This window comes from Rattus norvegicus, chromosome 15, assembly GCF_021556685.1.
Source record: "Rattus norvegicus strain SHRSP/BbbUtx chromosome 15, alternate assembly SHRSP_T2T, whole genome shotgun sequence".
Taxonomy (NCBI): domain Eukaryota; kingdom Metazoa; phylum Chordata; class Mammalia; order Rodentia; family Muridae; genus Rattus; species Rattus norvegicus.
The window spans coordinates 50,281,992-50,292,338 of NC_141548.1; the positions used below are offsets into that span (position 1 = coordinate 50,281,992).

The 10,347-nt window shown below is 47.0% G+C and overlaps 1 protein-coding gene across 1 annotated transcript; it reads left to right on the top strand.

Annotated features, from left to right (window-relative positions):
* The first annotated feature begins 7,196 nt into the window (after positions 1 to 7,196).
* Nkx3-1 (NK3 homeobox 1) lies at positions 7,197 to 9,789 on the top strand. Its single transcript, NM_001034144.1, has 2 exons — positions 7,197 to 7,495; positions 8,307 to 9,789. The coding sequence occupies exons 1-2, from the start codon at positions 7,201 to 7,203 to the stop codon at positions 8,726 to 8,728; spliced, it is 717 nt and encodes a 238-aa protein (NP_001029316.1). The 5' UTR covers positions 7,197 to 7,200; the 3' UTR covers positions 8,729 to 9,789.
* The last annotated feature ends 558 nt before the right edge of the window (positions 9,790 to 10,347 follow it).

The following is a 10,347-nucleotide window of genomic DNA, read 5'->3' on the forward strand; positions in this document are numbered from 1 at the left end:
GCAGGGCCTGGATATTGCTACAGGGTGGTCTTGAGGGTCTGCCCTTCTATCCAACTCCAACACTGGGTGGCCACTTCCCCTCCAAGCTGTCTAAACACCAGCCCAGCCCAGCCGGTCTTACCATCATCACTGGAAATCCAGGCCTCAACTCAGTCACAATACCACTTCATGGCTAGCAGTCTCCAAGCCTGTCTTATGGGCCAAGGCTATGCCATTCAAAATAGGATCTGGGGAAATATCTATTGGATGACATGGTCCTAAAATAAAATAGTTTTCTTTTGGACAGCCCCACAGATTCCCTAGGTCTTGTCTAGTTCGAAGCAGGTAGAACTTTCTGCAGAGCCGAGTACTATCATGTTGTTGTCCCATTTCCCCATCCCATGTCTAAGAATCCCCTCTGCCACCTTCTTAGATGGCCACCTGCCCTCTGATGATCATTACCACTGCTCTAGGGCAAACAATGCTCTCACAACCTACTCAGTGGCATCATGGGAGACTCTCAGAGCAACAGACGGTGGCAGAGGGGCAGTATCGAATTGCCAGGGATAGCCAGAGCAGGGGGAAGGTCAAAGGCCCCTCCCCTAGACAAACAACCCCAATGTGTCTGCCAGGTGAGGGCCTCTGCTAAGCTGTTCAACAGATCATATGGGCCACCCAGTCAGAGGACAGGGAACTTCTGCAGACACAGGTCTAGCAGCTGTGACAGAGGAAAGAGGGTGGCTGGTCACCAGGGCCGGTGCATTAATACTCTTGAGCTCCTATTGCTTAACAGATCTTCTCCGTGGCTATTCTTGGGTGCTAAGCACGAACAAGATGAGGAGCATCATGAGGTTGAGCTGTTATCTTCCCACCAAAGTTTTCCAAAGCTTGATGCTCTGGGCCATGCAGAGAGGCATCAGGGAAAGCCGGTGGGTACACAGAGTCCCCAATGATGCTCAGAGGTTCACAGTGTCTTGGGATAGAGGGAAAGGAGCCTTTGAGCAGGTATGGGATAGGAAGCCTGGCCACTTTCAGAGTGAAGCTAAAGCTTCGGGTATGTGGGAGTACAACCACAGTATAGCCATGCCTGTACTATAGCCACCACCCCAAACACATCAGTGTTCCCTCACTGAACTGCTCAGGGATCTCACCTCCCTACCCCTTAGAGATGGAGTCCCCCTGCAGACTGCTCAGTGATCTCAGCACCCACCCTTTAGAGGTGGGAGTGCCCTGCAGCAGCACTAGGGTATTGTTTGGGACCTTACTAGATATGTAGACTTGTAATGCCCACCTAGGCTGGCTGAGGAGAACTCTTCACTCTGACAATAGACCCGGGATTCTGAGACAGGCCGCTTGCTGTAAGGGGCCAGGGTCCTATCTCTGTTCTTTTGAGGTGCCATGGTTTAAATGTCCCCTTAGATCCTCATGTTGAAAGGTCATCGCCCTGGTAACAATATAAGTAGACGGGAATCTTAGAAGGTTGTGAAGGTTCTAGAAGTCCTTGGGGATGGGTTAGGGGGAAAATGATTTCCTGATTATCCAGATGAGCTTGGCCTGTAGCTTCTATCCCTCCCTCTTTACCTCCCCCCCCCTTTTTCTCTCCTTACAGTTCTGTTGTGCCATCTGCCTTCTTACGAATAAGCAAGAAGTCATGGCAGGTGCAACCCTTTCACCTTGGGCTCTTGGGCTTTGCAGCTCTAAAGCCATAAGCCTGCATATGTAACAGAGTATATACAAGAACACTTTTAGTAGAAACAGAGCCCAAAGTTTAGTGGTCCAGGTCAGACCTCGTCTAAACACCCAAGAAACCAGGGAACGTGTTCTCTGCCCCACACCAGGGTGTGAAAATCAAGGGGCCTGGCACTGTGCCTGGAGTTTTGTTTTAATGCTGAGGAAGATGAGGTGGGTGGTGGAGTCTCTGCTGACAGAAACATCACAGCACATCCTCTCTCAGTGAGGACTGGGGACTAGAACAAAGGTCTGAAGTAGGGATACAAAAAGAGAAAAGAAGACAGCACTGTGAAAATGTTGTGAGGAACAGAGAGGGAAGAGAGAAAAACCAACTGTGTGAGGGGGAAGGGCATTTCTCAGGCAGCTATGTGGCAACCTTGATCTTTTGATACGGATAGGGTGAGAGTGCTTCCTCATGATTTGTTCTTTCTCCCAGGATCCCCCTCCCTTCTTTTTCCTATTTACTTTCGGGATGAGCAAAGGGTCTCCACAGAAAACACCCCATCATGATGCATGCGCAGGACACTAAATCCAGAAAGTCTTGAGGGGTATTTTAACAGGAAGACATTCACTGAAAAGATGATGTCATCAACAGTGACACGTGTCACACTCAGCATTCCTTTACGATTTTTACTGTGGATGCATGTGTGGAGGTCGCAGGACAATTTTGTGGAGACAATTCTTCCCACTTTTACATAGGTACCAAGGATGGGACTCAAGTCCCCAGGCTTGTGCAACAAATGCCTTTACCTACTTAGCCATCTCGCTGGGCGATATTCACCAAGCTTTAAGAATTTTTTTTTGTTCTACGCTTCATGATAGTTTAACATCTTGGAGGTCTGCAGAGAAGGAATGGCCCCTCTCGGGCTGACCAATTCCCATGAACTAGAATCATATCCATGATTGAAAACACTTCAACTCTCACAAATTAAACCAATATACTCCCTGGCCTAAGTCAGCTCAGATGCAGGCACCACACAACCAGCATCACAGCCAGAGGCTGCCAAATGATTCTGGTTGTAAGGAGAGTCTCTCTCACAGCCATTGCTCTACACTCGCTTCAGAAGCCCTGCGCTCTTCCTACTGACTGGCCCACCTGCTTTGTCTTGTATTCCAGAATAATCTTTCCACTTCAAGTCTAGCTCCAAAGCAACTTTAATTCCACCTGCAGCATAACTATGTCCTGACATTTGCAGGGCATAGTCACAGGTTTGGGGGTCCATGGGTGGACCATTGGGTCCATTGTTCTGCTTCCCACAGTGTCCTGCGGCTACCTGTTTGCCCATGGACATTCTCAGCCAGTTTAAGCTGCACAGACACAACTAGGAGATGAGGCCAACTTAGCTTCCTATCACCTGCCATGGGACGCTGTGGAGATGTCTACCAGCCAGTGAGATGCTTCACAGTAACAGGTGGTAGATTTCCAAATCGTGAGCATTTATTAAATGCTTGTTGTATGCCAAGAACCAAGCCAGGGGTTGGTGATAATACAAACAGGAGGAACTGGTTTTTTCTCAGAAAGCAAACTTCCAATGAACGAAGAGACCTGCCCGTAGAGGCCAAGGGCCAAGCATGAAGGGAAGGAAACAACATGGAGAGACAGGGCTTTGAGCTGGGTCCCCATAATGAGGGCATCTGGGATGGGGGGTCATGGCATAGGAGAGCAGTCCCCTGCAATTCCACCCCTAAGTTTTTAATTAATATTTTAAAAGGATGTATGTTTATTTTTTATTTGTCTGTATAAATAGATGTCATATATGAAGTTACAGGCAGTTGTAAGATACCCAGTGTGGGATGATAGGAACCAAACTTAGGTCTTCTGGAAGAGATGTGAGCACTCCGAATGACTGAGCCATCTCTACAGTCCCTAGGGTTGTGAGTTTTAAAAGTGATTTGTTTGTGACTGTGCTTGTTTGTATGTGTGTACATGTGTGTGAGTGAGTGTGTGTGTGTGTGTGTGTGTGTGTGTGTGTACATATATGCCATGCATTTGAGTGCAAACAGGATCCAGAAGTAAGTGTCAGATTCAGAGTCTCAGGACCTTGATACAGGCAAGTCTTAAAGCCAACTGATGTGAGTTCTGAGAACTGAACTTAGGTCTATGGGAGATCAGCAAGCATGTCTGTCTGTCTGTCATTTCTCTTTCTTTTCTTCATTCCTTCCTTCTTTAATTAATCCATTTAATTTGATTTATTTATTTAAAAATTGTTTTTCCTTTTGTTTTTCAAGACAGGCATATGCCTGGCTGTCCTGGAACTAGCTCTGTAGACCAGGCTGGATCAAACTCACAGAGATCTGCCTGCCTCTGCCTCCCGAGTGGTTGGATTAAAGGTGTGTGCCACCACACCTGGCAGGGCGAACACTTTTAACCACTAAGTCATCTCTCCAACCCCAGGTTTGCAATTTTTAAGAACTACGAATCAATGAAAATAAATGGGCCCTGTTGGCCTCTCCTCCTTCCCTTCTCTCAGCCTCACTCCACCTCACTGAGCAGGCACAACTGCCCTACTGAACACATACATGTCCATGTCAGGATGTAAATTCATGATTCACGTGTGGCTACCCTTTTACGTATACAGTTGATTCTACAACTCAGTTTGCAACTGGAACCCGTCTGTGACTAGACTAAAAACAGGTTCCCAGGTCAGGACATTGTATATTGAGTTTCCAAGGCAAAAGACAAACTAGCTGTGTTGAAGGATATGTCCATTTTTAATGTGAACAGATACTGTCTAAATATGCAGATCAGCCTATTCTCCATCCACAGCAGTTACTCACCGCTGGGGTAAAACTTTAACAAAGTCTTTCCCATCTCATACATAGAAAGGAGTATCTCAATGTGGCTTTGATTTGTATCTCTTCTTCTTTTTAAAAAAGTGATTTTTACTTTTAAAACATTATGTGTGTATTTGCATATGTGTGTATGTGAGTGCATGTGTATTTGCACATCTGTGTGTATGTGAGTGCATGTGTATTTGCACATCTGTGTGTATGTGAGTGCATGTGTATTTGCACATCTGTGTGTATGTGAGTGCAGATGCTGCAGAAATCAAAGGCATCAGATCCCCTGAGGCTGGTATTACAGGCAGATGCTGAGAATGGAAATCTAGCCCCTTGATTTGCATTTCTTTAATGAGCCTGATTAAAAAAACTTTCTCCCATGTGCCTGTTTACGTTTACATCTTTGAGCCTTCCAGGATTTATTTTGAGACCAGGACTTTATACTGTCTCATCAATGAAGACCTGCACCCGGCCAAGATCAACATCATCAACAGTCAAGTGCAAAATCAAAACTAAAGCCAAAATAAAATAGCACTGTACCTATGTTAGTGCCTGAAATGAAGAGACTGACAAGAGCTAATAAGGATTCAGATAACTGACACTCGTTGCCTATGGAAACGGTGGCATGGTCACGGTCATGCAGAAGAACAGCTAGCCTGTTACTCTGCATCTCTTGGTTCAGTTATTTTTATTTCTAACCATTGTGACCAAATATACAACAGAAGTAATTTAGGGAAGGAAGGATTTACCTTGGTTGGTGGTTTGATGGTATAGTCTGTTAACATGGGAGGAGCATATTCAGATCTCAGTCAGCCAGAAGACACAGAAGAGTAAGCCGGCATTCAGTTTGCTTTCTCCATGTTTCCCCCTTTGCACACTTAAGGTGGAATTCTGCCCCTCCCTGCCACGGTTAACCTTCTCACAGGCACACCCACAGGTAAGCCTCACTAAAACTCTGATCAGGTTGGTGATCCAAAGGAGCCACCTACCCCCTCATTGCCCAGCACAGCAACTGCACCCCTGGGCAGAGAAAGGAGACTTGCTGCACTAAGTCTCTGCCATTCCAACCAAAACCCAGATGCAGACCAGTTAAGTGAAAACCATGTTTGCTGTAGTTTATGAGTCTAGAACTTCGAGCCCAAAATTAGGTGGCCTAATTGGGTGCAGTACAACAACATGAGAGGAGCATGGGCTGGTGGGAAAATTCATACACTGGGGCCAGGAGAGGAGGGAAAATTGTAGCTTACGATCCTTATGTCCTCAACGATCTGAGGACCTGTCATTAGGTTTCATCTCTTAAAGGTCCAAAGCATCTCCAAAGTACCTCCCTGGGGAACAGCATTTATGTGTGGGCCTTGGAGGAAGAGGAAATTCTTCACACACACACACACACACACACACACACACACACGAGCGCATATACACTAAATAAATAATCCTATCATGAGGGACATTCAAGTTGTTATTTCTGCCATTCCCAATAAACCTATAACTTCATATATATACATATATTATATGTGTGTGTGTATATACATATATATTTTTTAAAGGAAAATAAGTCTAGGTAAAATGCGGAGGAAAGCTAGCTTTTCTGAAGGCCTTCCGGTTATTCATCTCAGTTTCCTTCAGCAGTTGCTGTATTCTCAAGAACCTGTTCCTCTTTCTTCCTCCTCAGACATACAATGTAGTACCCTGCAGAGCAGATTCTAGTTGAGTCCTCATGCCTTAGACCACATCAGACTCTAGTTGCATCCAGTAATTAAAAAAAAATCAACGTGGGCTTCCCTCAGTTTCCACTGAATGTTACTATTTTAGCAAATTTCTTTTATCAGATAGGGTCTGTTTACCAACCCAAAGCAGTGCCCCGAACCACGTGACACTTAAGTGACAGACATGGGGAGCCCCGACTTGAGTGTTCGTTTCTTTTGTCACTTTAGTTTGTGTGGTGGTGGTGGTGGTGGTGGTGGTGTGTGTGTGTGTGTGTGTGTTGTTTGTAAACAAAGACAGGGCCTCACTATGTAGGCCTGGCTGTCCTGGAACTCCCTGTGTAAACCAGGCTGGCCTCCAAATCACAGAAATCCACCTACCTCTGCCTGTCTTCGCTGGGATTAAAGACACGCCACCCAATACAGCTTGAGTGTTTATTTCTTAAGTATATTCTTTACTGGCGTTACAGCATATGGTCAACTCAGGAAATGAAACACTGCTATACAACTTTGACCTTCCCTAATATACTTTTGCTGGTTGTCCACATGTGTCCAGCTGGGAATCCAGCGTGGGGCCATCGTGAGCCTGATTGTCAGACCTAGAACCACTCAGTAGATAGGTCTGACTTTGTTATCAATCTCTCTTGCTATCTGAACACAATTGGGGTAGGTGAAAGGACCTGCCTGCTCAGCTCAGTGGGCCAGGACGTTTTACCGATCTATGAGAGCTACTCGCAGGTCTTCCACATCGCGAATCCAGTAAGAGTTTGGGGTCTGTGGCTCATCTGGGAAAGGGAATGAGGGGATAACCAGGAAAGGCTAAGAGCGCATCTGGAGCCTACTCCGCGCAGGGCTCGCCTCTTGGGGGGTCACCTGGAGCCCACCGCAGCCAATCGGGGCGCAGCCGTGTTCCCGCGGCCAATGGGCGGGCGGCGCGGCGCTCAGCATGGCTATAAGTGCGCGCGACCTAGCGATAGCAAAAGCGGCGCGCAGTGGAGGCGGGATGCTTAGGGTAGCGGAGCCCCAAGAGGCACGGTTGGAGGCGGGTGGTCGCAGTCCCTGGGCAGCGCCACCCACGCAGTCCAAGCGGCTCACGTCCTTCCTCATCCAGGACATCCTGCGGGACCACGCAGAGCGGCGTGGGGGACAGCCGAGCACCCCGCAGCACCAGTGCCAACCAGACCCTAAGAGGGATTCTGCTTCAGAGCTCGACGAAGCAGAGGGTAGCAGTGTGACTCTGGAGGACCCGCCAGGTATCCGGTCGAGCCCCACAGAGACACGGGCTGAAACCGAGTCAGGTAAGTGGAATAGACCAAAGGGCATGCTCCACAGGAGAGGACGCTCTCAGGCTGATGGCCACGAGCTCTGGATACAGGCATCCGGGAGTGGGGGTGGGGGAATGGCCACAGGAAGGACCTCAGGGTCCTCTGCACCGAGCCACCTTGAGCATCAACCCTGAGGGCAGCTAATAACTTTGTCATAGGCTTGACTCTTTTCCAGGGGCTCCAGCCATTTTACCACTGGCTACTAGAACTAACGGTAACCATCAATAAATCAAGGCCACTCCTAGGTTCCTTAGGTCTCCATTCCACAAGCCATAAAATTATTGATGTTCCTTTAGGACTTTAGAAATAGGATCGATTACGCCTTTATCCCACCCCAGCCCCAACCATTTTCCATGCTGGTAACTAAGCCACAGTCACAGAAAGGGGACTAGGGCAGAAAATGATCTGTTCACCATCCCAGGCTACCTGCTCATCTCCACAAACCTCAGTCACCCACTTAAATGTCCCCACAATGCCTCGATGCCTCGGTCTTCCCTGTTGGCACGTCACCCACCTCTCTTTACCTCATACATCCAGGATCCACGTTTCACTGATGTAAAACAAGGCAGAAAGTTCAACTACGTGTACTTCACACTGATTATTAGAGGCGAATACATAGTATAAAAACCTACTTGCTTCTTCGGGGTAGTTCCTTAGTCATGCGAACAAAGCAAAATGTATCCAGATGACAGTGGGCTTTTTGTTCCCTAGCTGAACACAGAAAGGTGGCTTGAATTCTGGGCTAACATGTAACTCTTTTCTTCTCTCCTCTGTTCTTCTCCAGATGCACATTTTGAGACTTATCTGTTGGACTGTGAACATACTCCAGTCTTATCAAGTGCCCCCCAGGTCACCAAGCAGCCACAGAAGCGTTCCCGGGCTGCTTTCTCTCACACTCAGGTGATTGAGTTGGAGAGGAAGTTCAGCCATCAGAAGTACCTGTCCGCCCCTGAAAGGGCTCACCTGGCCAAGAACCTCAAACTCACCGAAACCCAAGTAAAAATATGGTTCCAGAACAGACGCTACAAGACTAAGCGAAGGCAGCTGTCAGAAGACCTGGGAGTCTTGGAGAAGAACTCCACATTGTCTTTGCCAACCCTGAAAGATGACAGCCTATCCAGGGCCTCCTTGGTCTCCGTGTATGCTAGCTACCCCTACTACCCCTACCTATACTGTCTGGGCAGCTGGCATCCAACTTTCTGGTAACAACAGTTCAGATGACAACTGCATAGATCAGAAACTGCCTTCCCTGGGGGTCCCTGGGAAAAAGCCAGAGTGGCTGATGTCAAGGAGTTGAAAGCAAGAAGTGTACAGACACAAACTGTTGGGTGTTCCCAGGGAATACTCCGATTCTTCTCTGGTGGCCAATGAAAGATCTGGGGCAGTGGACATTTTATTATGTAGTCACAGTTCCAAGTGTTCTGTAGGTCACGGCTGTCAGTTCCCTGTTTAGAGAGAGCTAGACAAGTTCAAGTCTTATTTCCAGAGCTTAGAGTGGCTATGGCTGCAATGGCTACATCGTTCCTAAGAATTCTGTTGCTGCAATTTCATCCTCTCCCATAACTGGGTATCATGAAAGGGCCAAGCAAGGGGAGGGATGGCCCCTTAGATGAGGATTTCCTCTTGAATTAAACTTGTGTTTAAAAGTCTCTTGTTGGCCTTGGACTCTGACCAGAGTTTCCCTCTGCCCTTGTAAAAGTGAGGGTAAACGGGAGATTTGAAGAAGGGGAGAAAAAACCTTAGTGATTAAGCAGGTTGGCATAGGACATGAAGGGGCTGGAAGGTGGCATTTTCAACTTCTTACTCCTTTTGCAGTGATGTGCCAATCCAAGGATTTACAGGGCAGCCTGAGTGCAGCAGGGTACATATACTGAAGGGGGTTAAGACAAGCTGTGTAAACAGTTTGCCTGCAGGGGTGGGCTTCAGAACAGACTTCCTGTCCAAGACAAGGGCCTATGGGGTTTCCAAACTCCAGGTGAGCTGCTTCGGTCATGACATTTTATTACCAGTGAAGGGGGAGGGGAGATCTTAGACTCAGGAGATCCTGCAGCTTCCCTGGTCTGAGAATTCACACCTCATTATGACAGAGGTGCCATCATTTTTAAACAAAGGATCTTCCTTCTATTCTTTTATTTCTTGTTCTTTCTTACAGGACTCCTCAGTTCATTGTTTTCATATATGCCTGTCTTATTTAGTGTAAGATTTGCTCCCACCACCTCCCAAGTTTTATCTTTCCCAGTTTAATAACTAACTAGCTTCAGACAGATTATGAATTGACTAAATGACATACTTAAAAAAAACCTAGCAACTCATCTCTTTCCTTTAAAAATATGACATACTTAAAAAAAAACTAGAAACGCTATCTCTTTAATTTAAAAATACTTAGCATTAAATCCCAAACCCTACTTAAAAGACCACGAGAGCTGAAGATCATGGTTTCTTTCACAGGACTTTCTGCTGGCTTTGTGCCCATTGGGGTCCCTGTAGGCACAGGAGATCAAGGGGCATCTGCTTTTCATACATAAGGAAGAACAGGACAAAAGGAAGGGCTGGCACTGCTGACAGGTCTGGGAGAGAGAGGGGTCTTGGCCCAGGCATAGCTGTCAGCCCAAGCCAACCAGCAAGCAAGGAGTGATAGCTTTGCAGAAAGATGCTATGAGGAAAGGTAAACTGTCTTCAAAATACAACCTCACTACAGCGTCCATCCACAGATGAGTGTGTAAATGCTTTAGAAAACTGTGTTTAGGGGCTTCCCTAAAACGGGAGGAGTGAAAAAGAAAAATGATTGCCCCTCCCTTTCCATCCTGATACCTCAGTGCTGAGTG

Bases quoted from the DNA above. Each gene is read 5' to 3' on its own strand.
- Nkx3-1 (NM_001034144.1), top strand. From the start codon at position 7,201: ATGCTTAGGGTAGCGGAGCCCCAAGAGGCACGGTTGGAGGCGGGTGGT. The intron at 7,496-8,306 runs GTAAGTGGAATA...GTTCTTCTCCAG, and splicing joins ACGGGCTGAAACCGAGTCAG to ATGCACATTTTGAGACTTAT.